We start from the raw sequence: 27,884 nt of genomic DNA on the forward strand, positions 1-27,884 counted from the left end.
GCTGCACAAAGTGAAAGCGGAGATTTACAGGACTCGGTCCGTCACTCAATTATGTCCGTCGGGGAACTAGATATTTTAAATGGTTCGGCTCGCAAAAACGGAATTAAAATAAAACAAAATAAAATAAAATAATATCCTGCGCCCAATAATTCGGTACAGGGTTGTGCCGAATCGAAAGTCGCGTACCGAACGGTTCGACACAAATACATGTACCGTTACGGCCCTAACTTGAAAGGATGCCCGTTCAATTACGTTTTAACAGGTCTGACGCTACGGCTGTATCTAGGCTAATGGCTAACATGCTAACTATTATTTCTATGTCACTAGTGACTTGAAACAAATTTAGGATGATAGGAGACGGGTTGAAATAAACCGAAATTTCCCTTTAAGTCAGTGAAATGTTTTCAAAAATACAGTGATAAAAATATTCAGTGTATTACATAGACTGTAACAATAATGGACGTAGCTACTGTGACATCACCCATTGGTTTATGGACTCCTGTTGAGCATGAAGTGACCATATTTAGGCAAGAGGCTTGAGCTGTGGAGGAGCAAGGGGTGGTTCTGAGAGGAGTTGAGGACACTGTTGACAGACAGCCTGCCACTCAAAGCTGCCTGCCTTTAATTATGCGTAACTTTAAGCCTTAAATTAATGTAAATGGGTGAGTTATACAAAAATGTACCACCCATACAGTTGTCATGAAGGGGGAACGCATTTTCCGGCCCCAGAGGTTGCTGCTTGGTGTGTTGGCATTTGTGAGCATATTTGAGGCCTACGTTTGCATGGTGAAAAATCCATGATGCTTCACTGATGGTTCCTCTGGTCAACCTGAGATGCTTTACAAGATATTTTACTGCTTAAACCTGTCAAGTCTGCAGTGCTGAAGAATTCCCATCATCTTCTCTCGAGAGTGATTTCCTCCTGTGCTTAAAGCGCTTGCTTGTTTCCAGGCAAGTCAAATTTTGCATCTCTTTTATAGTGTATCGTCAGTTCTTCTCTTGGACCTGAGAGTACAGGTATTTGCCTGAGGGGAGAGGCGGGAGTTGTGGGGCAATATAATCTTTGGGTTGTTTTCAAAAATGACAGCTTTAGCACCATCTGAAGTATTTATTACTGACCATTTCAAGACTTTGAACTTGAGCAAACAAGACTGTTTCACCTTGTCAAGACGCCCCCTTTCCTCCTGGTGCTGACAGCACAGATAACGTGTTGCAGTGCTTCACCAGCTAGATATCCATGTAATCCAGGCTGTCAAGTGAAATTTCCCAGATAGGTACCAGCTGATTGTAGTTTTCAACTTCGATTTTAAAGGAATATTCCTTATATCTCTCAGACTTTGGTGGGATTGATGATGCCAATTAGAAATTGACTCCTCAGCCTGTGGATTCAAGCTCATTGTCTTGCTCCCGCTGTTTTCATTCACAGACATTAAAGATACACACTCATTTTGCTTGAGGCACTTGGCTGAACAGACAGACTTTTTGTTCAGCGCAGTGGGGCCCTGCTGACCATGAGAACGCAGCTTGCCAAGACTCCGCTCAGCTGTCAGGAGGACTTTGGGCTGGACTGACGTTGGAATTAGGGGCAGATGAAAGGGTCAGGATTGAAATAAGGTGGGAGCTGAGGCCTCTGAGTTTCAGGTGGTACTTTTATTTAACGTTTGTGGTGGATTTTATACTTAAATGTCTTCTGACCTCATGCAGTTTACTTTTCTTGAACTGATGTTGGAAGATGCAAAGATTTCACGGGCATTTAAAGAGGGATGTGAAGTAGGCCGAGGGCTGGCAGGATGTCTGATTTTCGTTATATGATTATTGTGGCCAAAAGATTTCACAGCAGCCATATTAGTGTGATATATCAGTAGTTTTACTATTTAGAAACTGTCAATAAAGAAGAGACTTGCTTTGTCGTGCAAATTTGATGCCCAGTGGCCATCAAGAAGCCTGTCTGGGAGTTTGGAATATTTTTGTGGATGCGTGCACACTATGCTTCTCTCAGGAAAATGTATTGTTGCTCCAGTGCAGCTTTGCAAAATGCATGTGGCAGTTTGCTGCATCTACCTCATTTTTGCCAGTAGGGGCTGCCACCAAGGACCTCATATTTCTTTCTCCCTAATCCTCACTGCGCTGCTTTAGTGACAGAAAGATGAGCAGAGGAGGACAAAGTCAGTGTTGGCACTAAATTCTCTGACGCATCCTGCTGAACTTTTGTACATGAAACCTTTCTTTGATGTTCCTGTCTTTCTTCACCTTCACCTATTTAGGAGACACTAAATCAGCATGAGGCGGACAGCCTGAAGCTTCGCAGCAACAGGAACAAACTCACAGTTTCTTCCTGTATTGTGATTGGAAAGAAGGACTGTGCTATTCAGAGAGTGGAATCTGTTTAATGTGGAGATGCATGTAAAACCACTCAAGCGCTGCGTCTCCACGCTGGACAAATGCCTCGGTGACCCATTGGGGTTACCAGGGACAACAAGGCGTGTTCACATGGGTTTTCTGAACAGGAAATCACATGCCCTCCCCGCCCCTCCCTGGGCTGTACGTGTGCCTGAATAGAGCGACGTCCTTTCGGTGAATAGAGCGAAAGAATGGTTTTCTTCACTTGTCCACTCACATTAGCTTTGAATACTTAATTATCCATTGCAGAAAGGTTCAAGTGGGAGTCAGTGAACTGTATTGGCTTCAAGGACAGCATCCAATTTATTATTTAATTCAACTTCTAAAGGCTCTAATGATGTTTCGTTTAAAGGCGCTGAATAGACACAGATAACCCATCATCACAAATCATAAATATGCCTCAAGGGACTTTACTGTCTGTACAGTAAACACTATCGTGTGTCCTTTTTGACCCTTACTTAAAAAAGAAAAACCATTAATGAGACAAAATGTCAATTTAGAGTTATGGTAGCCTCTGCACCAGCAGGGCAATACAGTGGTGAGAAAAAGTGTTTGCCCCCTTCCTGATTTCTTACTTTTTTGCATGTTTTCCACACTTAAATGTTTCAGATCATCAAACAAATTTAAACATTAGTCAAAGATAACACAAGTAAACACAAAATGCAGTTTTTAAATGAAGGGTTTTATTAATGAGGAAGAAAAAAATCCAAAGCTGTATGTTTTCAGGTTGTCTGTCCATCTGTCCGCCTGTCCCATTCTCATGAACACGATATGTCAGAATCACCTGAAGGGAATTTCCTCAGATTTGGCACAAACATTCACTTGCACTCAATGATGAACTGATTAGAATTTGGTGGTCAAAGGTCACTTTGACCTGGCTTCCGTCTCATTCTTGTGAACATGATATCTTAAGAACACCATCAGGGAATTTCGGCAATTTTGATTAGATTTTAAAGGTCAAAGGCTAAGGTCACTGTGACTTGGCATCTGTTTCAGTTTTGTGACACTATATCTCAACAAGGCCGTGTTTTGGGACATAACTCAAAAATTCATTCTGCAGGGCGTCGGTGGCTTAGTGGGTAGAGCAGGCGCCCCATGAACAAGGCTGTTGCTGCAGCGGCCTGGGTTCGAATCCTTTACTGCATGTCATCCCCCCTCTTCTCTCTCCCCCCCCCCCCTTCACGCTTACCTGTCCTGTCCATTAAAGACAAAAATGCCCCAAAAAATATCTTAAAAAAAAAAAAAAATTCATTCTGCACTTGAGCGTGTTGTGTAGGGTTTTGTTTTGCATTGACAGTTATGGTAGCAGTATCTAAATGTCATATGTTGGAGTCATGCACATGCATGATGCTGTGTACATACAGCGTGTTTAGAAATGTGACTAACCTCTGTGTTGTTTGTCCCTCCTAGTCCAGCAGGGCACCTCAGTGCAGGAGATCCAAACCAGCCATGAAAACATCATGAAGATCAACTCGGCAGGAGAAAGTGAGTAGAGAAAAAATTCTGTTTCGAGAACAAATTAGACACACCAAAAACTCGGCACATAAGGAGGTTGTGGTTGGTGGATGGAGCTGTGACAGTCACCTGCATGTGCGTCATTGGATGTTAGAATTCACAAATATGCAAAATGCCCCATCATCTTTCCTGCATAGCAGCAAGACACAGATTTTTTTTTGTTTGTTTGCCTCTTTTCTGTTGTTTTGTGTCTAATTGATAGCATTTTGTGTCCTTTTGTTATTTTTATGTCTTTGTGGTAATTTTGTATCTCTTGGAGATAAGTTGTGTTTCTTTGAGGTCCTTTGTAGTTATTTTGTGTCCCTAGGATATTTTGTGTCTCTTTTAGGTCATTTTGTGTCTCTTTGTAGTTATTTCGTGTCTCTTTGAAGTCATTTTGTATCTGTGTGAGGTCATTTTGTCTCTCTTTGTAGATATTTTGTGTCTCATTGTGACATTTTGTGTTTTTGTTGTAATCTTATGTCTCTGTATTAATTTTGTGTCTCTTTTAGGTCATTTTGTTTCTTTTTGAGGTCCTTTGTAGTTATTTTGTGTCTCTTTAGGATATTTTGTCTCTCTTTTAGGTCATTTTGTGTGTCTTTGTAGTTATTTTGTGTCTCTGAGGTCATTATTTTTTTATTTTTTATTTTATTTTATATACTTTATTAATCCCCGAGGGGAAATTCAATTTTTCACTCTGTTGTCAATTACACACAGGTCCGAACACACACATGCACAAACTGGACCTATACAAGGTCATTTGAGGTCTTTTTGCTGTAATTTTGTCTTTTCGTTGTATGTTTGTTTCTGTTTGAGGACATTTTGGGTCTCTGAGGTAATTTTGTGTCTCTTTGTATTCATTTTGTGTCTGTTTTTGGTCAATTTGTGTCTCCCCGAAGACAATTTGTGTCCCTTTGAGGTAATTTTTTGTCTCGTTTTAGTCATTTTGTGTCTCTTTGAGATCATTGTGTGTCTCTTTAAGGTCATTTTAGGTCTTTTTGCTATAATTTTGTCTTTTTGTTGTAAGTTCGTTTCTGCTTGAGGACATTTTTTGTCTCTTTGTGGTCATTTTCTGTCTCTTTGAGGTCATTTTCTGTCTCTTTGTATTCATTTTGTGTCTTTGAGGCAATTTTGTGTTTCTTTGAGGATATTGTGGGGCTTTTTAGATCATTTTATGTCTGTTTTTGGTCATTTTTGTCTCCTTGTAGTAATTTTGTGTCTCTTTGTGGTTGCTTTTCCCTTTTTTTGGTAACTTTCCATCTCTTTGTGGCCATTTTGAGTCTTCTCCTAGTCAATACCTATTAATTTGAGTGACATTTTGTAGGATAAGTCCAGGGGTGCCCTGACACTTTGGCCCCTGGGCCCAAGCCCATTCAGTAATCCGTCCATGGTAGCATATTGTGTTAAGGCTTAAGTGACAGAATGTGCAGGGTCTGATGTAGGCAGAGTTGTACAAAAGTTTAAAGTGCAGTTAAGTTGCAGTAAATAGCTAATAAATTGTGTGGCAGAGTGACAACACTTTGGAAGAATCCTTTGAGGTGGTGGGTGGTCCTAATTACTTGGTGTCTGTGTCACAGTGGAAAGTGTTTTGAGGTGACCTTCCCATACGCAGACAGACAGCACACTCTCCCTGTCTCTAATGGCCCTCTTCATGATCAGCTGCACATTCTGACATGACAGAAACACTGCGGATTATTTATGCCACCAGCGAGCACAAACATGCTCGGTGATGGTTTTGTGAGTCTGCTCCTGGAAAAAGAAAAACGAGCTCTCAGACATGCTAAGCTGTTTTTCTCTTATTATGTCAGGGTGTTATTTTCATCCACTGCAGCCCATTTGATCACTAACCAAGATAATCCCATAATGCCCATATAGAATAAGACAATAGGAGTTCTTTGCAAGAAATACAGTGAAGACAATGAAGGAGTTTGGACCTCCAGTGTGTTTAACTGTGTGTGATTTTGTGTGTGTGTTTCTATGGGAAGTGATGCAGTGCTCAGCAGCCATGGATATCCTCTTCCTCATGGATGGTTCTTACAGCGTGGGGAAGGGCAGCTTTGAGAGGTCCAAACACTACGCAATCAAACTCTGTCAAGCTCTTGATATCGGACCAGACAAGGTTTGTTTTCTTTCAGTTCTCCGCCCCCCTCCCCTCACTCTCTTCCTCTTTCTCTCATGTCAATCACCATTCACGTAATGCCACCCTTGTCCAGGTGCGAGTCGGCTTGATTCAGTTTGGTTCCACCCCTCGGCTGGAGTTCGCCCTAGACTCGTACACCACCAAACAAGAGCTGAAGAAGCACATGAAAAAGATTTCCTACAGGTGTGTTGGCAATAATACCAAAACAGTGAGTTAATAAAACTGACAAAGGTTAATTAATGTGTTTAACAAGTTATCTGGATGATCTTGGAAGGGATTTAGTTCAAACTTGTGCAGAAGGCAGAACGCACGTACACACATTCAGGAGTATTACAAATTCTCCCTGGGAAGGAAAACAAATTAATTTCAGATTAGAGGGGCACACCACAGGTGGTCACTGGATATTGGATAAGTGCATAAGCCGAGAAAGAGGAAGGTAATTTGTGTGTGTGTGTGTGTGTGTGTGTGTGTGTGTGTGTGTGTCTGTGGTGTTCACAATTTGGCTCACCATCTGGTTTGAAATGGCTAGCCGCGTTTTAACTTATTAGCTGTCACATTGCCTCAAATCAAATTAATACCTTACAGAGTTCAATTGTAGCAGTATAATGTCAGTCTATGTTGATTCATGCGTCATTTATACTTAAATGCCTTTATTAAAGTTTGTTTAAATTACATTACAAACAATATTACTCTGTACAGTAGAACTCCTACTTTGTAATATTTCTCTCTGCTCCTCACCAACAATATGACCAAGAACATGAATAATTTGCATGGTAACACACGACAGCACTGCACAATATAAAAAGTGTGCAATTTTAAAATATTTTTAGTTCAGTGGCTTAACTCACTCCGTTGAAATAGTTGTCTGTGTTAAAGTTGCATTTTCAGCAATTTTGGCATTTTGTTCACACACAAACTGCATTTTAGGTCCCTGAAAATAGGCCTTTTGTAAAACTCCTTCCAAGGTGTTCAGAAAGTCAGCTGTTGCCATGTAGATGGGGAAAACAGATTTTTCTGTGTGGGGCGTTGGAGTGTGTGCTGTTATTTCCTTTACAGCAACACTTTGTGTGATGTCAGACATGTCCAAAATAATGTTGGCTCTAACCTTGCAAACAGGATTTATTTTTTTTTTTACATGTTTGCACATAGATGCACAGTCACTGTTCCACTATATCGAGGAACAGAGGCGTCAGGATGCGCTACAGAGGTCATTGCTCCATAATCAGCGACTTCACCTGTTGGTTTGGCATGTCCTTGTTATCATTTTTTTAGAACTTAATTTTTATTTAGTTTTCAATAACAACAGTACAGTGAATACCTTTTTTTTCCAGCTGTATTTAACATTTCATTCCACTCCACTTCAACATCTTAACCCATTGGTCAAAAAGCAAAATTTAAATAGAACAAAAAAAGAATGAAAATTGATAGTACTAATTGTCCACTCCACATTATAATCACACAGATAAAGAACAGGTGCAAACTTTGTTCTACAGACAATGACATATAATGTGATATGTGCATGGGGGAATATTAAAGTAAAGGTTAGACAGAGCCCTACTGGAGATATGCCAGGACTCCATCAATTGGTAAAGACAAATTTTTGTTATCTCTATGTGTGTGTAATTTGTTCCATCTGATAGAGGTCCCAGACCTTTTAGATCCATGTATTGTATGTGAGAGCGTGGGGCTTCAGCCATCTGACGGTTATACACTTTAAGGCTGCTGTAAGTAATATACACAAGATGTATTTCTTATCCCTCGCATTTAGACTCTCAGGGATAACTACTCCTCTAGGGTCTTGTGAAATACAGTATCTCTTTGAAAAACCTCTCTAAGGGCATCACCTACCTCTCTCCAGTATAAACCTACCTTTGGACATTGCAAAAATATGTGTGTGATTGGCAGTGCATGTTCCAGAGTTTCTCCAACATCAGCTGGAATGTGATAGGCCCATTTAAGATACTGCATCTGGTGCTCTGAAAAATCAAATTCTAATTTTTCATTTAAATTCACTCCCATGTGTTAGAATTTGTAAGCAGATGCACCTCGGTCATATCACAGCACACTTGAAAGGAAGTATGCACTACGTTCATCTCTGCTTCCCTTATCGGTAGGGTGTTATGTCGGTTCACTGAAAAAATATATTTTATACACTTTTGTGTTTGAATTTGAATGACAGTGCCGGGGTAGACAGGATTCTTTAACTGCCACCTGTAGCTCTATAGCTCGCTCTGTCAGCTGGTTTGTCATTCAGTCTACAAAAATGTCCCCAGCCTTTGGCAGCCACCATTTTTGCCCTAGGAGGCTGAAATTTGACATGGAGGTTGCAGCTATTGCAATTTCACACTTGTTTGAGAACAAAAGAGGAAAAACCTGTTATAAAAAAAACACCCGTGCACATGTGGACCAGGCCTTGGTCTGTGTGCCTTGTGAAAAAAATATATCTTGTAACAGAAAGTCTGATATGGGATAAAAACTGTCAACAGCAGCTGCAAAAGCTGATCATTAAAAAACATTAGCTATTTCTAATTCTGTATCCAGCATTGTTGTGTAAGATTACCCACTGCAATGCCACTTAAACAAGTATTTACAAGCATCTAAGATGCAGCCTGTCCAACATGTTTGTACAGTTTGGGTTATGTAAGATGTATTGTGGAGCAGCATTTCAATCTGCACTTGTTGGCTGAGACACCAATACCTTTTGTTATTGACATAAATCTGTTCAAGAGAGCTGAGCTCTTTTAATCATGCCTGAAGGCCTTTAAACCTTTTACTGTATTGTTTTGTAGCTGCAGCACTTCAAGCAGACACAGCATTGTTTTCACAGCTGGAAAAAAAGAGTATCAAAACAAGATGGGAAATATGATGAATGGCATTTAAGTGCCTCACAACCTGCACATCACTGTGTTTGTTTCAGCAGTTCTTCCTCCTAGCAATCACGAGACGCTGCGTTTCTTTGTGTCTGGTGGTGAGATTGGAAACATTTTCCTGCTCTGACTGACATTTATGTCTTTTTGAAAAAAGTGTGATAGGTTTTAAATGGGTTTTTGAGCCCTGGGGTGATGAAACTTCAGACGATTTTATTAGCATTCTCAGTCCAGAAACTAAAAGAGGAATCCAACCACAATTGGTCTGTGGTTTATTTTGGCAGTGACATGCGATGCGGTGGATTATTAACTCTGCTGGCTTCTGTTAAGCACAGTACAAATTCTTTAATTGTTCTGTTTCTGTCTCTAAAAACTCTGAACCCCAAGGGGAGGCAGCACCCAGACAGGCCTGGCTCTGAAGTATGTGCTGAGGAAGGGTTTCCCAGGCGGCCGTAACTCCTCCACTGTGGCCCGGATCGCCATCCTCTTATCAGATGGGAAGTCTCAGGGCAACGTGGTGCAGGCGGCTGCGCAGCTCAAAGAGACCGGTGTGGTCGTCTTCGCTGTGGGCATCCGCTTCCCCAGGTATGTTTGATGGTTGGAAAATGATCATAAATTAAACTACTTATTTTCAGTCTCATAAAAGGTTTGTTTTCCAGGTGGGAGGAGCTACACGCTTTGGCCAGTGAGCCAATGGAGAGCCACGTCTTCTTTGCCGAGCATTTCTTCGATGCCGTCAACGGCCTGTACACCACGCTGACCACCTTTGCTGTCTGCAGTGCCACACCTGCAGGTGCGAGACTTTTTCACTGCAGGCAGTTATGACTGTCCTTTCCCCCTCTTACTTATTTGTGTTTCTCTCTTCAACTCCCGACTTACCCTCTCGAACACCTGTCCCAACCCAATCCTCCCGTCCTGTTCCCCAGGCTGTCAGATGGAGTCGTTTCCCTGCGAGAGGAAAACACTGGAGACGGTGAAAGAGCTGCAGGGGAATTACATGTGTTGGAAAGGCTCCAGGGGGTTTTCCACATACACGTCTCTGTGTCCGTACTACAGGCAAGTGTACATGAATGCATGAATAATGCACAAGGCTTCCTCACCTGAAGAATATGGTCTTTATGAAAATGATTTACTGAACTTTTACAAGAGAAAACTCTCTATTTACTGAAACTGGAGACACTATTTTAATAGCTACAACTCAACATTAAAATCTAAAGTACAGATAATAGACTTTTCACAAGTATGAGTATCAGCTGAGTGACATGTGTCAATATACATATCCAGGATAAAGGAAAGTCTTCATTTGGGTTGCTGTCTTAAATTGCTTACTCTTGTGAACAAAAATGATCTGGAGCGAAATCTTGAGATTGTTCCTGAAATAGTTTTTCAACAATTAATATATATGATAATAATATATACATTTAGCAGCTTCTAATCAACCCATATCAATTTCAGGTTTAAAATAACTACTTCTGGTTAGGCCCCGACTAACTTCCAGTTTAAACTCTGCCCGTTCTTAGTACACATTCAGATCATTTAGTTAGTTGAACAGATACAGATACAAATAGTAGTGTACTCACTCATCTCTAGTAGGAATGATGGACCCACAGTTGTGTCTAGCAGGTATTGAAGAGGCCACAGAAATGGTTTTATAATAAATAAAGGAGGCTGGTGTCAGACTCGTGGGTGAAAAAAAATCTGTGCATTGGAACCAAATATGTAAAGGTAAGTTAAGTTAAGGCAAGGCAGCTATTCAAAGTGCTTTACAGAGCAATAAAATGTTAAACATGATAAAGGATACAGAAAAGAGTAAAGAGGAAAAAAAGATACTAAAGGTAAAATCAATTACTAAATGATTTACAATTCAAAAAAAAAAAATCACCATTAAATAGCAGAAGTGCAGGCAAGAGATGCAAAGAAAAAAAAATTATTTAAATTGATTTAAAATTGAGTTTGAAAATAAGTTTGCAGTCATTAGAGGGTGGAGTAGGCAGTGTGAAAAAGGAACGTTTTTAGCTTTGACTTGAAAGTGCTCAGAGTACGGGCATGTCTTACATCACCTTGGTTATTCCAGGTTTGTGCTGCTGATAACAAAACGCTGCTACACTATGTTTTGTTTGGACTCTTGGGACGGTCATTAGGCCAGCCCCAGATGTCCTTAGGGTCCAAGAAGGTTCATATGTCACAAGCATGTCAGAGAGATATTTGGGCGCTGAGCCACAGAGTGATTTATACACAAGCAGCAAGATTTTGAAATCAGTTCTCTGAGTGACAGGTGTCAAAGTAATGTGATCATATTTCCTAGTTTTTTTGTCAGGACCCTGGCAGCAGCGTTCTGAATAAGCTGAAGTTGCCGAACAGCTTGTGTGGAAAGTGCTACACACAGACCGTTGCAGTGATGTAATCTACTGGAAATTAAGATAAAATAAGCTTTTTTAATTGCACACCAGAAAAACTCTCTCACTACAGCAGCTCACCAGGCAAAAGCAATGTAAAAAAAAAAAGTGATTGTGTGATAAATAAAAATGAAACAAGACAAAAACACTACAAACAATACAAATAAGATAGAATGAAACATAAAACAATCGAAAAGCTATATACACTTTTCATTTGTTCATATTCTGTATGTCCATGATAGATGATTGCACATGATACATGGTGTGTAGCACTGAAATATATAAATAGTATTTCACAGTAAGTAGCAAATATGATTTCACAAGTAGGAAAACTGAATGAAAAACACTTGGTTTTCATTGCTTAATAAACCTCAAGGCTGTGGTTGTTCAACAGGGCAACTACCATGTGTTAATGAGCTGCGTCAGTGCGAGGGTGTTAATAAAAACAAGTGTAATTCTGTCAGACCCTCCCAGGGCAAATTAAATTGACTAATTTAATTTCCCCACATATTGCAAATTCACCACAGTGAAATGGTTGAAGCCAAGTAGAGCTCACTGTTTGAAGAGCTATCACAACTTTTCATTTGATCTTCCAAATCTTAATTGTCATGAATACATTAAACCTCCCAACAGTTTGTTTTCACAATAGCTCAGTTTGCATTTGTATATACAACACAAAGTAGGACGGCTGCTGGAACAACACTGTACATGGGTCTATATAATAGTACCTTTATTTATTTATCACTTTGGTTATAAGCATCTGCCAAATGATTATATGTAAATATATATATGTTGCTTTCCATGTGAGTTGCTTTTTTTTTTAAATTTTGTCATGTACAAACTGATAGGCAAGGTTTGTATTTCCATCATAGAACTGCCAAAACAGAGCCTATTTGAAAATAGAAATTTCATTTACTTGAGAGGGGGGAAAAAAGAAGTTAGTCCTCACAAAATACAACATTTTTTAAACAAAAAAACCTGACAAAACAAGTGAATTCTGTCTAAGTCCAAATGTGTGTGTTGCAGGTACAACAAGATGTACAAGAGACACCAGACAGTCTGCCATCGGACGATCTGTCCAGGTAACAACACTGTTCTTTCTCTCTTTGAGATGTTGTGTGCATACAGTGTTGAGAGGATAACTTTTAAATGTATTCTATTACAGATAACTGAATACATACCCTAAAATGTAATCTGTAATACAGTATATTCCATTAGATTACTCATTTCTGTTGATGGGAAATGTGTGCCTAGTAGCATCTTAATTCAGAATATTCAGTTGTATTTTTATACCTCTGTGCTGGCAATAGCCGTGACTGGAGGCATTATGTTTTTGGGTTGTCCATCTGTCCATCCATTCGCCCAACTCTGTGTATATGCCCGTTCATACACATTCAAACAGCCTACTTCCTGCCACTCTTTCTTTCTCTTCTGTACTGTAGATCCCTGTGACTCTCAGCCCTGTCTGAACGGTGGAACATGTGTATCAGAGGGTCCAGAGGGTTACCACTGCAAATGTCCACCTGGCTATGGAGGAGACCCACACTGTGGTCTGTACTTACTGGGATATTAGTGTCACCCAACTGGCTGCATACCATTTGTAATTTAACCCTCCATCCCTCCTCAGCTCCTGCGTTATCACTGGACTGCTCCGTAGACCTGCTGTTCCTGATGGAGGGCTCTGCCACGCTTACCTTGGAGGGCTTCCTCCGTCACAAGTCCTTCTTGAAACGCTTCCTGCGCACTGTGATTGGGTCCAGCAGCCCCAGCAGAGTCGGCCTGGCAGTGTTTGGTGGTGAGACCAGCGTCGAGGCCCCGGTGGACAACTTCAAAGGGGACCTGAGGGGTCTACTTCAGACGGTGGAGGCACTTCAACCAATCGGTGGCGAGACCCGGACGGGCCAGGCCCTTCGCTATGTCACACGTCATGGCTTCGTGAGCGCACCAGTCTTTGCGGATGTCACTGATGACCTGCCCCGGGTGGTGGTGCTGCTCACTGCCACTCCTGCTGCAGACGAGGTAGTAGAGCCCTCTAAGTATGCTCGAGACAGAGAGATCTTCCTGATAGGGGTGGGACCAGACTACCTAAGGGGACAACTGAATAATATCACAGGAAATCCCCAGAGGACTATCACCTACACACCACCTGAATTCAGTGCCAAGATTCCTGAGCTCAAGGCTAAGATCTGCAGCGTGGACACACAAGGTACTGACAGACTTTTTAATACCTAATGAAATATCCAAATTACCATTAGAATCCAGGCGTTCCAAATTGTATGTTTGAACTAGTAATGATTGTCTATATAGTTTGACAACATAATTCTTTGTCTTTTTGTTTCTCAGGTTGTCTGGGTCAAGCAGTTGACCTGGTGTTTGCCCTGGACGCCTCAGGTGGCGTCAGCCCTGATAACTTTGCCATCCTCCGCGACTTTGTGCGCAGCCTCACTGTCCAGTTCGACATCAACCGTGACGTTGCTCAAGTGGCACTTGTGGCTTACGGTCGGAGAGCCACCACCGTCTTCAACCTGGACACCCACGAGTCTGGTTCTGCCATCCTTAAGGCTGTAGGTGAGGCCAGCTACATGGGCGGAGTGGCTTCAACAGGCTCAGCTTTGCTTCACATCCACTCCAACGTCCTGACGGTGGCCAAAGGTGCACGACCCGGCGTCAACAAGGCCGTGGTGGTGGTGACGGACGGTTCAGGCAGTGATGACGCTGTTGTTCCAGCTCAAAAGATAAGAGACAATGGAGTTTCGTTGTTTGTGATTGGAATCGGAGATGTACAGAAAGAGAGGCTGCTGCAGATTGCTGGTTCAGAGGAACACATGATTGCGGTGCCATCTTACGAGGATCTCAAGTACTTTGAGGATGTTTTGGTGCAGATGCTGTGTTCAGGTGAGAATACAGAAACTTCTTGTTGCCAGAACTTTTCAGGACAGCTTGCCCTGTCCTGCTCTATGGTAGGGCTGTTGGAACAAATTTGGTATATAAATCAAATGGTAAAAAAATTCCACTAATGGAATGCTGAAAGTACTATTTGAATGTGTAGATTATTTACAAATGTGTTGGCTATGTTTGCAAATCCCGCTCTTCTCACCTTGCTGCTCCTTCTCTTCATGCAGTTCCTAGAGTACGCTTTGCCACTCTGAGAGTGTGGTGCTCTGTGTAACTGGACGGCATATTCCAACAGCGCTCGAAATTTACCAACAGTCCAGTTTCCGCTAGAATGTGCTCTGGCTGGCTCTCCAGTGACTATTTACAAATGCACCGTTGGCTAACCAGCATGTGAAAACAAAATGCTTTTGTCATGTCTGATGAACAGCTGGGTTTCCTGTTTCACAAAAAAGTGCAAGAAAACGAAGCACCCACAGAGATCACCACCCCTGAACATTTAGGAAGTGCTATGGGATTGAAAATTAGTTAATTTAGTTCATCTTGTGCCAAAGTTTACTTATTACCTAGTCAGAAAGCTATCATCTGTTGGTAATTCCAAATGCTTATTGGTAATGTTGGAATGCCCTCTAGTGGACAGAAAGTATAACAACCACATGCTGATACTGACAATGCATTTAGCAATGCAGAAGTCTGTGTATACAGTGTTCTGGTATAAAGTAAATGTCAATAATAGGCTAAATTTGAGCAATAAAAAAAACTCTAATAATGAATATATGATTGGGCAGTCTCAGGCAGTGACTTTGTTTGGGATCCTTGAGATGTGAAGGTAGAAGCACGTCCTGAGCCTCTCAGTGCCAGCTGGGTGTATCCAATACCTGCCTCCTGACCTCAGCAGGGAGAAAAGGCTGTTATCCAGGTGGCTGGGATCTTTAATAATTCTCCTGGCTTTATTTTTGCACCACCTGGTGTACATATCCTTTAGGCAGGATAGAGTGCCACCTGTTGTATGTTTAGCCAAACAAACCACTCTTTGCAGGGCCTTGCAGTAGTGATCAGATCTGTACCAGGCAGTGATCTTCCCCGTCAGGACGCTCTTGATGGTGCAGGAGTAGAAATTCCGTAGTACTTACCTCACTATATGCCCAGAATTTCCTCAAGCGTCTGAGATGAAACAGCCTCTGCCTTGCCTTTCTCACCACTTAGTCAGTATGCGCCCAGGTCAGGATCACAGTGATGTGGACACCAAGGTATTTGAAGCTGTCCACCCTATTCATCAAGAACCCGTTGATTTTGAGGGGGGGTGTAGTTCCTTCCCTGCTTCATCCAAAGATCCGCTATTATCTCCTTAGTTAATAATATGGTATGGAATACAAATAGGGCCATAAAAAAGATGGGCAGCTCTACTCTATTGATAGAAAGAATGGGTTGATAAATAAAAGGCAGGGAATGCTCGGAGACCTGAATAAAATATGAATTTATTAACTTGTTGTTATGGTAACCAGCTGATTTATAACATTTCTTTCCATCAGAGGTCAAAAAGCCGGTAGACCTGTGCAAGCCCAACCCATGTATGAATGACGGGACCTGCATCCTGTCTGGAGGGAGCTTCCGCTGTCAATGCCGAGGCTACGAAGGACCACACTGTGAAACAAGTCAGTGACAACAAGTCTTCCTTCCTCATTTTCTTACGTCTTTACTCCTTCCTATAGAACCTTCCCTCTCATATGTTTATCAGTCAACAGTCCTTGCAGCAGCAGCAATATTTGCATGTGCATATGGCTTTTTCTGTCTGTAGGAAGCAGCAGGTCTTCATCCAGAGGAGATCTCCCGAGGCCGGCAGGTCTCAGGAAGAAGAGCAGGCAGAAGAAGAGTCACCAGGAGCTCCTTCATCACTACAAACTGCACCGCAGGAGACACACGGCATGATGCACACACAAACGCACATACTATACACTCATACCCAAGTCAGTCATGGACATTTAAGACCCAAGGATGTTTGCGGGTACACAGTGGAGTAAAGGGAAAACAAGTGTTACTGTTTCAACATTTAAACTTGCACTCGAACTTCAACAAGTGCCTTCAAACTGTGTATATTTCTACTGTCTGTGTCCTAGTGTGTCACTATACTCAGTGATGTGCAGTTGTCTCAACATGGTTCTCTTGTTTATTCAAAGATGTAAACTTTTATATATTATAGTGTATATCTGTGTCATAATTTTATTATTTTTTAATGATCACCACAACCTTGTTATCTCCTTCAAACCAAAACAAAAACATAAAATTTGTGCCAAAATGCTTTTTACTAAGTGTTCAGTTTTTATGTTTCAATATATTTAATATTATTATTTTTTTTTACAATAGGCCCCTCCTAAGTTTACTCAACTGATTGAGTGTTGTAAGATGTTAGAAAGATGACTGTTTGGTCCTAAGAATGAACAACAATTAGTTTATAAATATAAGTATATATGTATTTCAGTATTAGTTTTATTGGTGCGAAACTGTATAACACTCAGAAAACGAGGCTGGTTTTGTACTCAAAGGGAAAGTTCACACTAAAATCAAAAATGCACATTCTCTCTCTTACCTGTAGTGTTATTTATTAATCGAGATTGTTTTGGTGTGAGTTGTAGAGTGTTGGAGATATCAGCCTTTTATCTAAAATATAATGGTGCTCAAAGCACCTAAAAAACACATTTGAAAACCTCAACAGCAATGTCTCTTTCCAGTAATCATGACTGGGTTACTCAAGATAATCCACAGACCTTGTTGTGAACAGTTTCATGTACAGTAGGAACTATTTTCTTTGTTCCACTTATGGAAGAGACAGTGACAGTGCGAGATGTAAACATTATAGCTTCCTCTAGGCTTGGGTGGTATCTAATTTTTTGTACCTTCCTGTAATTTCACAGGGGTCGCTACTTTCCCTAAGCTCCTTTAGCTTTCACAGTATAATAAATACACAATAAAAACTCTCAAAATGTCAAGAAATGTATATTTTACTATTTTCCTAATTATACAGAGAGATACAGCTGTGCACCTTTTGAACTCAAGTTTTTCTCTTTTGCTAAAGTAAGACTGGCTGTTAACTCACGATAAAACATACTTAATTTAAACTCGACAGACACAAAATAACTCCCCCCAAAACCGGCTCGGTTAGTCCTGTTAGTCACTTAGTTAGTTCGCTGTTCCAACAGTCACCAACTCTGGTTTTGTTGAAATAAACCATTAATTCACTGTGTTTATTTCAAAAATATGCTCTTTTCCCTGTGGTCTCTCCTTGCTGTTGGTGACTGGCTGCTGTAACATTAACCCCACCACCACCTCTCTACAGTTCCACCAGTAGAGACCGTAGACTGACCTCTGGTGGCAAGTGCTGTGCACTACATACAGTGACTTAAATAGAAAAGAGGAGCGCCTGTATTTTTGACAATTGAAAGTCACACTGCCAGGATTTTTAAATACCCTGTTGATACCGCCAAAGCCTCTTCGGCTGAGCTTTGGCTTTAATGCTAGTTAGCTTAGTGTTGCTAGGTAAGCTAGAGGTAGATGCACGCTCCCTTCTGCGTGGTGATACAGTTGGCAGGTGTAGTTCGGTAGAAAGAAAATAGTTCCAACATGAAACTGCTCACAACAAGGTGTGTGAATTATCTTGAGTAACTGGGTCATGATTTCTGGAAAGAGACATTGCTATTGAGCTTTTTAAATGAACTTTTTTGGTGCTTTGAGCACCACAAGCCGAGTGCCATGTAGTTCCATTATATTGGAGAAAAGGAAGACATTTCTATGGCCGATATCTTAAACACTTGGCAACTCACACCAAAACAATCTAAAGTGATAAATAGCACTACAGGTAAGAGGAAAAACATGCATTTTTGTGTTTGGGGTGAACTGTCCCTTTAACTTATCCTGTACTTTACTTATCACTTCTGGGGAAAAGGGAAACAAACTTCCATAATGGATCATTTGTCCATCCAGCTTTAGTAAATAGTGTCTGATTAGACAGGAGAATTATTCCACTAATAAGCTTTAAATTGGAATATTTAAAACAGCGAGTCATTTAGCCAACAGCACAGTTTAATCACTTTTAACCTTCAAACACATTTGCCAGGTGAACATCTAATTGTCAAATGACTCCCCTTCATGAATGCTTTATTCCCTCATTAGTAAGATGTGCCTGATCTGACTCTAATTACCATGTTAAATTTTAATGCTGCACGCTTCCAGTGTCCTTTGCAAATTTCAAAGCATTTGTACAGCAGGTAACCTTGGGTCCATTTTCATCAGACAAGCTGGATGGACAGATGTTACGTTCAAGGCAAATGAAGACATTTCCATCAACACAATTCAAGCCAGTATTGTTGTCAGTACATTTTTATTTGAATAAAAAGTGCATTTTTAGCTAGCAATACAAGCCACATGAGGCTGAATAATGGTGTAAATATATTTACATCTTGGCTACCAGCATATATGAACCAAGCTACAATCTAGAGTGTACAAAATGGCCAATTTTAGTTAGAGGGGTGTCTTTCTGTCTCAGTGGTTTCAAATGTTTGGCTGTTTTCAAACGTCCCATTTGTGCATCGTTACCAAGAACAATTGTTAGACTGGCCAGAATGCTACTACATCGGTGTCCTCCCTTAAGCAAATGGAGACAAACAAGGTGAAAAGTCAATGGACTAAGAATATCCAGTGGTGTTTGAGAAGACGGCTCGTGCAACTCTCTGATTGGCTCTTTATAGTCTTGGCGTGGAGGTGATGAGGATGGAGGGTCCATAGAGAGAAGGGAGGATGTTGAATGAACTGTCTGGTCTGTTAACTTGGTGGTTCCCTGCTGAAGCAGAACAAGTTGTGGACAGCCGACCAGACCAAGAGAAACTTGTGGATTTTGGACATCAAAGGGCATTCAGGTTTCCCTCTAGGTGGTGGACTTCTTCTCCCATTCCTGTTAATACAACGAAGGGATGAAACTTAGCTATTTTGACAGTACATGGTCTTGCTGCTTGAAACTCAAATCTCAAATCTCTAGTCTCGCCCAGTGGTGGAGTAGGAGAAGTAGAAGTACTAATAACTGGTATGATGCTGATTTACATCAGAATTCATGAAAAATGGAGGTTGAACCATGAACATAAATTACAGATCACATTAAAAGCATTTTAATAAATCAATCAGTCATAATTAAAACAACAGGAGACTGAGAACAAACTGATGTATGAGTCTGATAACATTTTAATAACTTGGCATCAGATCTAACAAGATGTGGGTGTTTCTGTGACTTCCTGTATGAACTGAAGGCTGCTGGAAACCGTCAGGAAACTGTCAGACTTGACCGCAGCTTTGCCTCCTACTGCAGCTGCCTAATCTCGTCCCCTTCCCAAGCGAGGTACACTTCATCTCAAACAAGCCTATTATGCGTGTCTTTAACAATGGTTCCCAAACTGTGAACTCCCTCTAGTGGTATTTGAAGGAATCTCTATATAGAATGCAATTAAGATGCTACAACACCAAAGGAGAAAACGTATACTATATGATTACTGAAATGTGATTTTAAATAAGTTTTGCCTTTCCTGTAACATTTTTGTTTTGGTATCAGCCTGCTAGGTAGTCACATTTGTGAACGTAGCACCCGCATACGCTCAGGATTAGTTACGAGCTAAACTGTGATGGTAAGCGGAGGTAAAATTAATGGTTTAAAAACACTTAAATCATAACTCCAAACAGGAACGATTAGCAAGAGTATTTTGAGCCTCCCTGTTGAAATTGAAGTGGACTACAATCAACCAAATGCAAGTGCTAGTGGCTAGCTACTTAAGCAGCGGCAGTGAAATCTCCACAACATTTTCCTTATCTTTTGCTTGTTCTGGTCTCTTTTGTGTCCAAGTCTGGCGAAAGGAGAAGTCTCATTCTGAAATCTTGCGAACCCTTTCACATTGTCGAAGTTGGCCATGACACCGAAAATCTTTTAGATAAGAATAAGATACACTTTCTGTGCTCCAACACGACAACTTCTACCGGCAACTCCTCTCTTTAACTCTTACTTTCTTCCTGCAACAAATCACCTCTTGTGAGATTTTGGGACAAGAGCTCTCCTTAGCGAGACTTGGACACAAACCGGAATGAGTGAAAGATTCAGAAAAATGTTTATATCCGTGATGTTGTAAGACCCTTTAAAAGAGCAATCTGAGCCTATTAGTCGCAAAAACGAGCACTTCAGTGGACAGAAACTGACAGGGTGAACATGCCCCAAATGGAGACATTGCAGCCTGTTAAGCTGCTGCCGACTGCAGTTTCCAGTTTTGGAAATTTTTGTTCCCACAAGTCACTTCAACACAAAAAGATAGGAAAATATGCCCCCGGTTGAAAACACAAGAAGGGAAAATGAAACCATTTAAGTTAAAAATGTCGGTATTGTCATCTGAGATGTAACGTAAACTGTCAAAAAGTGAAGTATTTACCCGTAAGATGTCGTGGAGTAGAAGTAAAAAGTTACATAAAATGGAAACACTTAAGTAAAGTACAAGTCCCTTGAATTTGTACTTCAGTAAATGTACTTAGTTACATTCCACTACTTGTCTCACCTTGGCTTTCTGCAGGACTTTGCCTTTGGTGGCCATGATAGAGGCCGGTCTGCTCTTTAGTGCAGAGGCAGAGTTGACTGGCGAGGCTGGGTCTGCACTGACGTTGCTGTTGCAGGGTTGGGATGATGAAGATGATGATGATGTTGATGATGATGATGTCTGGGTAGAAGGCAGGGTTGATGCTTTAGGCTGGGGGTCAAACAGAAGAGAGGATGTCAAATATTTCACATAAGTCAGTTTCCTGTGTTCACCGTGATGACCTGTACACTCACTGTGGATGTGTCCTGGAGGCTGCTGTCCAGTGTGGTCCCCAGTGTGAAAGGCCCCGACTCCACCTTCTTCAGACTCTCCTTCACCTCCATCAACCGTAGCTCCACCTCAACTCTGCGGCGCTCCGCCTCCCGACACTCCTCGTCCTTCTGCTTCAAACGGGCTTCTAGCGAGGCCTGCTGCTTGGTATCTGAGGACGACACGCAGCCGTCAGTCACACAGATCTGTGTAAAGCTTCATTGATGTGTCACAGGAAGTGCAAGATGTACCTTGGCAGGCAGTGAGCTCCTCTTTGGTTTCCCTTCTCTCCTTTTTCAGGTTCGCCAGACTACTCTTCATCTCCTCCCTCTCTTTCTCCAAACGGTCGCGCTCATCGATGTAGCGCCGCATGTCTGCTTCTGTGCGGTTCTTGCCCAGTTTCCCTTCGACTGCACCGGGACACCCTGGGAATTAGAGATGGGAATGTTGTACATTTTACCTCATATACAAGTGAAACAATATCCAGTATTTATTATAACATTTGCCCGAGAATTCAAAGGGTGCTTCGTGTTTGGTGCTGGAGAGATTGGTTGCTGTCAGTGTTCACGTCATTGAACTTCAGTTTCTGCGTGAGCCAAGACTAAAAACGTAGGATAGTGTTTAACTTGTTTGATTTTGTCGAAACATCAAGACAAGAAATAGATTGACTTAAGTTTTTTAAATCAGCTGTTGGTCTTAATTATTAATTCATTTTATTTAATTTTATTCAATGTTTTATTAATTCTTGCTTTTAAAAAACGTTTATTCATCTTAATTCTTCTCATTTTTATTCCTACCTCTTCACATGTATCATTTATGTGTCTATTTTCACTGTGTTTACTTGCATCTCATGTTTTATCTTTGCACTATCTATATAGTGTTTGTGGCTGCAACTTCCTGTGGTCACTCACGTGTCACGCAGCACATTTTGCTTCCACCTGGCATGAAGTGTGCTTTATAGATAGAGTTTTACTTGCTATTATTAAAAAGCTTATTTCTGTAACTATAAAATAAATCTGCATTCCCCTGTGAGGCTGTGGGTTTTACTGTAGAGGATGCAGCTTATCACTAGAGGGAGCTGTAGTAATGGGACATGACAGAGGAAGGAAAGCAGCTGATCTCAATAATCAGTGTGGGGGAAACATGTTCTGCTTAATGTCCTTTCCACATTTGTCCTCACCTATGGTATGTGCCTTGGGCCGCTGGGGGTGAGGACTGTGAGGGAGCCCCACAGAAACTGTTGAGCCTTTGTGGATCTGTCCCCCGGAGGAGGTGAAGGCCTGTGGGATCCCCACACTGCTCCTCTTGGGGGTCTCCTGGCTTTGGGTTGAGGTCTTGACTGGTTGGGTTTGTGGCTGTGGTGGAGTGGGAGTGGGAGGGTGCTCTGTAGCAGAGGCTGAATTTGTGTCATTTATCACAGGTGCTGACTCTGGCTCAGTGCGGGTAGTTGAAACGACCTGGATATTAAAGCACAAAATATAAATATCACACAAGCAGTGAGGGCTATTTGCTCCAAGTCAACAGATATGTCCTTATTACCCACCTCTTTCATTTGAGATGAGGGGTCCTTCTGCTCCTCTGCTGGGACTGGGGAATGTCCAGAAGTTTCTTTGGCAGGAGGGGCTTTACCCCCGCAGGACGTATGGAGGAACGAGCGCACAGGGACCAGGTCCAGGTAAATCCTGTTGTCAGTGTCCTGTTGTGTTCCCGCTGAATCCTTGGTGTCCTGTGCGGATGTTTCATTAAGTTCCTGAGGATTGTTGTCCTCGCTGTCTGGCAGGCCTCTCTCTTCAGCATCCTGTATTACATGGGAGGAGGGAGTTATGAGATGGAGAGTGGCCAGACTTAGTGAGTCCATGTAACAATGAAAGTGAAACTGAACATGTGCTGAAAACAAAAAATAGCAAACCACACCAGATGATTTTTACTGATCTGAAGGTGTGCTACACCAGTCAACGTGGGTGCTGTTTTCTGACCCCTGTGCGCACTATATCACATGTCTGACTGAACCTGTAAAATCAGTTATCCCTATTTTAAAGTTTAAAGAATATTTTATGGTTCATGTCCAAGGTGGGAAACTGTAGTCACGTGACTTCACTTGAGTCTGACTTGAGTACAATGCGCGCAAACCTGGCAACCTACTAGGACATGGCAGACCAGCAGAGGCCAACTTATGAGTCAGCTGTCAGGAAGAGGGTTAGTGCACAAATTATAAAATTTAGATTCAAGGATGATGTTATCAGTGACGGTAGTGAGAAGACCAGTACGCAAGGCATAAAATCCAACTTCATCCATCACTACAACCCCACAATCAAAGGCAACGCTACATGGTTGTGTCTCTTTAGCCAACTAATTAGCTTATTGGTTTCTGTACCTGAAGAACCTGAAAGCCACACTTGAGTAAAGGTACAAATTACTTAACAGAAAACTGCTATGGTAGAAGTTAAAGTCGCCTTTTAGATAATTAATTGAGTAAAAGTCTTAAAATGTCTGACTTAACTGTACCTAAGTATCAAAATTTATTTTAGTATATTAAACGTAATTAAGTATTGAAAGTAAAAGTACATGTAAATGTTGGTTGTTAAAAAGCAAGCAGTCAGAATTCAGAGGATTCTGAAGTTAATTCCTTCTTAACATGTATACCACCTTAAAAATGGAGTGTACATTACACTTAAAGAAAAACGAGATCTTCTTCACAACTTACAGGATTTAAGGACAACCTCTGACTATCCAGGGGTGACGTTACCTGTCACAAATCTGCCATGGGACACCTGCTTCCATCATGATGTCAGTCTGATCGTTGAGTAGTAGGTAGGCGCTATAGCATGTAGCATCTAATCTAACATGCAGCCTGGGCTTGATGGCAAATAAAATTTAACTGTGGCTTTGAGAGCACTTGTTAACACTTGGCCTTATGCTGGGACCACTGATTCTTTATTTTGTTGTAAGGAAAATTCTGAGGACATAGAAATATATAGGTACTGGAGTAAAACTGGCGTAAAATATTTCTACTCCATTACACAGAAATGTATTGAATTAAAAGTATACGTTTTATTTAGGAAATGTTGTGACACGGTGGTGCAGTAGTTAGCATTGTCGCCTCACAGCAAGAGGTTTTCTGGTTCAAACCCAGGGTGGTGGAGCCTTTTAGTGCGGAGTTTGCAGTGCAGAGTTTGCATGTTCTCCAGGTACTCCGGCTTCCTCCCACAGTTCAAAGACATGTGTGACAGGATAACTATGACCGTAAATTGGTCGTAGGTGAATGTGAGCGTGAATGGTTGTCTGTCTCTATGTGTCAGCCCTGTGATAGTCTGGCGACCTGTCCAGGGTGTACCCTGCCTGGTCCATAATTGTAGCTTGGGACTTGCTTGAAACTTTCAAATGTGCAACTTACTCCCACCTCTGGTTTATGCATAAACATACTACAACATTGAACAGCTAACCAGGAATACAGGAACTTGTAGTTGTAGATAACATACCTCTGGATCAGCTATAGACGCCACATCATCATACAGCTCATCAGAGTTGTGAGAGATGGAGGGTGGTGTGTCTATGTAGGTGTTTGGCTCTGAATACCTCCTCTGCATCAAGCTAGAGAGACACAAACACACAGTGAGGTCCCGCTTGAAAATTGTGCCACAGTACGCATACACTAGCAGGACCAGTGTCCCTTAGAGTGGACAGAAAGTGAGAGTCCTTACTATAAGGAAGTCTTGGCAGCATTGACGATGCTGGAGATCCTCTCAGCGTTGACGTAGTCATACGTCAGTTCCTCTGGGTCCATTTTATTCCCTGTCTGTGACAGCAGGAGGCCCAGCCAGTGGCCCATGTCTGCGGACGTCTTGGCCTTGGATAGGATGGAAGAGAGGAGAGGAAGATAAAGAGGACATCAAAGTACATACCATGCACTTGCAACATCACAAGTTCAAAACAAGCTCATAGTTTATGTTACATACCATCTGTCACTTTGTATTAATAAACCGATTGCTACAGCGCAGATTCCCAGCAGTATTTCAATATGCAAAACCTTTTAAGAAGTGATATGTCTAATATCCTCAGCTGAGCAGTTCTACTCGTCTAAGAAGCGATAGCAATTTGCAGTTTGGTGACAAATGGCGTTCGAGAACAGACGAGCAGTCAGTGTAACTGATACATATAAAATAGCTCTTTTCAATAACACGGCTAAATTACACCCATAATAAGACAGTTTCATAAAGAACACAGCCCAATATTATTTTGGGAGATTTATACAGCTCACTTAATAGCACTGCGTGAGGCAACACATGATGGTTTGGAGCACATTTCTACGACGTAAAATAGGGGATAATCTCGCTGAAGTGTTTTGTTTGTTTTGGTAAATACTGGACTGGGGGAAGTTTCAATTTGTGAAATAAAAAAAAACTCATAATAAGAAAGAAAACAAACCATAAATGTGTCAGAGCCCTCAAGACTAAACATTAAATTCCATTGGCCTAGAACCAAATATGCACTGTAGCAGGGTGGTACTGGAAACCTAATGAAAAAGGGCGTAGCATTAGTCCCCAAAATCCCAGTACATCCACACCCTTCACTCACACACATATGCACACAAACACGCAGACCACCCTCGTGTGCACACATACATTACTCAGAATAAGTTTGATGTCAGCAGAAAGTGATTTCCAAATGAGGACATGTTTCCTATAGGTAGCTGTATACCACTTCCCGTTCAGAAAGATGCTGACGTTTGTTTTTTCTCCAGGCTGGTTAGACCTCTGGTAATTTCTCAGATCAACAGTGACCCGTCCTCTCTTACAGAGGAACTCTGACGTAAGCTCCCATCTGAAGCTAACATGAACTGAGGAGAGGAAACACACCACACCGCACCCTGCCAGATATCTATCTTCAGTCATCTTCAGTAACAAAGTCTGACACCCCACACTCTGGTGAAAGACATCAAGGTGTCAAACCATTAAACAGTGTCAAACCATTTATTCAGATCCGAAATGTTTGTTGCAAAGCAGCAGCAAAGTGCAGCAGTGGTTGTCTACCTCCAGGGTTGCAACCTGCGTGCCGTCCATGTCGATCCTAAAGGAGTACAGGTGCTCGGGGCTCGGGTCGGGCAGAATGCTGCAGCCCCCTAGGGTCACAGCTGGCTGGCTCACTTTGTTCTTGCCCTTGTCTTGGTAGAACCATAGCTGTCCGTTCTTTATAAGACACCAGCAGGTCCGCCATTGGCTGTTCACCAACACGTTGAGGTAGCCTGAAAGAGAACAGAGAATGTAGAGGTTATCTACATTGTTTAAAAGAATACTTCACCCCTAATTACTCACCTTGTGTAATGCTAAATTCATGAAGAAAACGTTTTTCTCACTGATGAACGAAGGATGCAAAAACTAAGAAAACTCTAGATGAACCAAAGTCAGAGAGGTCCCACGTATAACAACAGCAAAACTGTGTCAAAACACGCGATACAAACTCTCACACAACTCGTCCAGTATAATCCAAGTTTCATTTACGCAATCATATGCTCAGTACTTCCTGAACAGATGGCCCTTTTTGATGGGGAACTGAACTGAAAGCGAAACTATCTATGCTCTCCTTAAAGCCAGACTCCATTGACACTAAGAGTAATTTTACCTTGCTGAACACAGGAGCTGCTGGTCTATTGCTGCCACGAGCAGTTAGCTCATTATTTTGTGACTTTTGTTAATCCAAACTAACCCTTTAATAAACAAAAACCACACAATAACACATACAAACTAACTGATTGAGGTAGAAGTAGACAGGCAGCCCTTGTATTCAACAAAGTAAAATTACAGAAAGTGTCTGTTTGGGAAGTACTGAGCATACGACCACATAAAGGAAAGTGTGAGGGTTTGTATCGGGTGTTTTGATGTAGTTTTGCTGCTGTGAAACATGGGCCACTTCTACTCAAGTTTTTGGATTTTTCGTTTACTGGAGGCACGTAAGAAAATGTTTTCATCACAAATTCAAGGTAACTTGATGTGAGATACATTGATTATTATTGGTTACAAAGTGTTGTGGGAGTATCTTGGTGGCTGAAAATGATTAAATGTTCTGTGTTCTGTTCAAAACAAACAACTTTTTCATTTAAAACGTTGTGGCCAGTCCTCAAGATTAAGTGTAAGATGCTGAGGACCCCAGAGTTTTGCATTAAGAGAGTCTAATTATGGTGTTTCAGCTGTATGTGTTGTCCCCTTTCTCTCTCCTGTAGCTCTTCCCAGGTGTCCTGCATTGCCTAATGAGGTGCATTGATCAGCGAGGTGCAGCTGGCCTGGAAGGAGGTGCTTAAGATCTCCTGTGCCAGCAGCTGAGGAGAGAGGTCTCTGGTGTGGGGACTGTTTGTCTTGCTGCCTTTCAGAGGCCGTTTACACGTGGCCGGCTATTTTCATAAACGAACATTTCACCGTCTCCGTTTTCAAAAAGATCTTTGTTTACACTTACCTGTGTATCATTTCACCGTCTCCGTTTTCAAAAAGATCTTCGTTTACACTTACCCGTGTATATATACACAAGAGCATGCCAAACCTGTAGGTGGCAGTGTAACGAGAAGCTCAAGCCTTCCATGTATCCATTGTCACCATAGCAACATAGGTCGCACTTTTGACACAGGCGCAAGTTCCGGCGCATACTGTGACGTCGGCTGCCTTTAACTCCGTTTATCTCCGTTTATCTCAGTTTACATGCAAACGCGCAACCGGAGTTTTCCAAAATCTCCACTCTGGCCGGAGTTTTTAGAAAGACTCGTTTTCAGAGGAGAAATCTCTGTTTGCATGTAAACGAAGGGCACAAACGAAGGAAGATGTCTCCGTTTATCAAAATCACT

General features: G+C 41.6%; 2 protein-coding genes across 3 annotated transcripts in view; one reads left to right on the forward strand and one right to left on the reverse strand.

Annotated features, from left to right (window-relative positions):
* The window catches only part of vwa2 (von Willebrand factor A domain containing 2), a 24,581-nt gene extending 8,090 nt beyond the window's left edge, over positions 1–16,491 (forward strand). The window contains exons 4-15 of the mRNA XM_050059911.1: positions 3,811–3,885; positions 5,880–6,013; positions 6,108–6,217; positions 9,289–9,486; positions 9,561–9,694; positions 9,828–9,957; positions 12,324–12,379; positions 12,740–12,847; positions 12,925–13,503; positions 13,641–14,192; positions 15,722–15,844; positions 15,988–16,491. Coding sequence (XP_049915868.1) covers positions 3,811–3,885; positions 5,880–6,013; positions 6,108–6,217; positions 9,289–9,486; positions 9,561–9,694; positions 9,828–9,957; positions 12,324–12,379; positions 12,740–12,847; positions 12,925–13,503; positions 13,641–14,192; positions 15,722–15,844; positions 15,988–16,118 — 2,330 coding nt within the window. The 3' untranslated portion in view covers positions 16,119–16,491. The remainder of the gene's footprint in view (positions 1–3,810; positions 3,886–5,879; positions 6,014–6,107; positions 6,218–9,288; positions 9,487–9,560; positions 9,695–9,827; positions 9,958–12,323; positions 12,380–12,739; positions 12,848–12,924; positions 13,504–13,640; positions 14,193–15,721; positions 15,845–15,987) is intronic.
* A 2,063-nt stretch (positions 16,492–18,554) lies between these two features.
* Positions 18,555–27,884, reverse strand: part of afap1l2 (actin filament associated protein 1-like 2) — a 59,562-nt gene continuing 50,232 nt past the window's right edge. The window contains exons 12-20 of one of the 2 annotated variants that reach the window (XM_050059908.1): positions 26,086–26,297; positions 24,757–24,902; positions 24,535–24,646; positions 22,599–22,853; positions 22,236–22,512; positions 21,307–21,480; positions 21,040–21,227; positions 20,768–20,956; positions 18,555–19,134 (exon numbers count right to left, since the gene is read on the reverse strand). In XM_050059908.1, the coding sequence (XP_049915865.1) occupies positions 19,108–19,134; positions 20,768–20,956; positions 21,040–21,227; positions 21,307–21,480; positions 22,236–22,512; positions 22,599–22,853; positions 24,535–24,646; positions 24,757–24,902; positions 26,086–26,297 (1,580 nt within the window). In that variant the 3' untranslated portion in view covers positions 18,555–19,107. The remainder of the gene's footprint in view (positions 19,135–20,767; positions 20,957–21,039; positions 21,228–21,306; positions 21,481–22,235; positions 22,513–22,598; positions 22,854–24,534; positions 24,647–24,756; positions 24,903–26,085; positions 26,298–27,884) is intronic. The other variant, XM_050059910.1, reaches the window with a different exon arrangement.

The sequence above is a fragment of the Epinephelus moara genome, chromosome 13 (assembly GCF_006386435.1).
Source record: "Epinephelus moara isolate mb chromosome 13, YSFRI_EMoa_1.0, whole genome shotgun sequence".
NCBI classification, from domain to species: Eukaryota; Metazoa; Chordata; class Actinopteri; order Perciformes; family Serranidae; genus Epinephelus; species Epinephelus moara.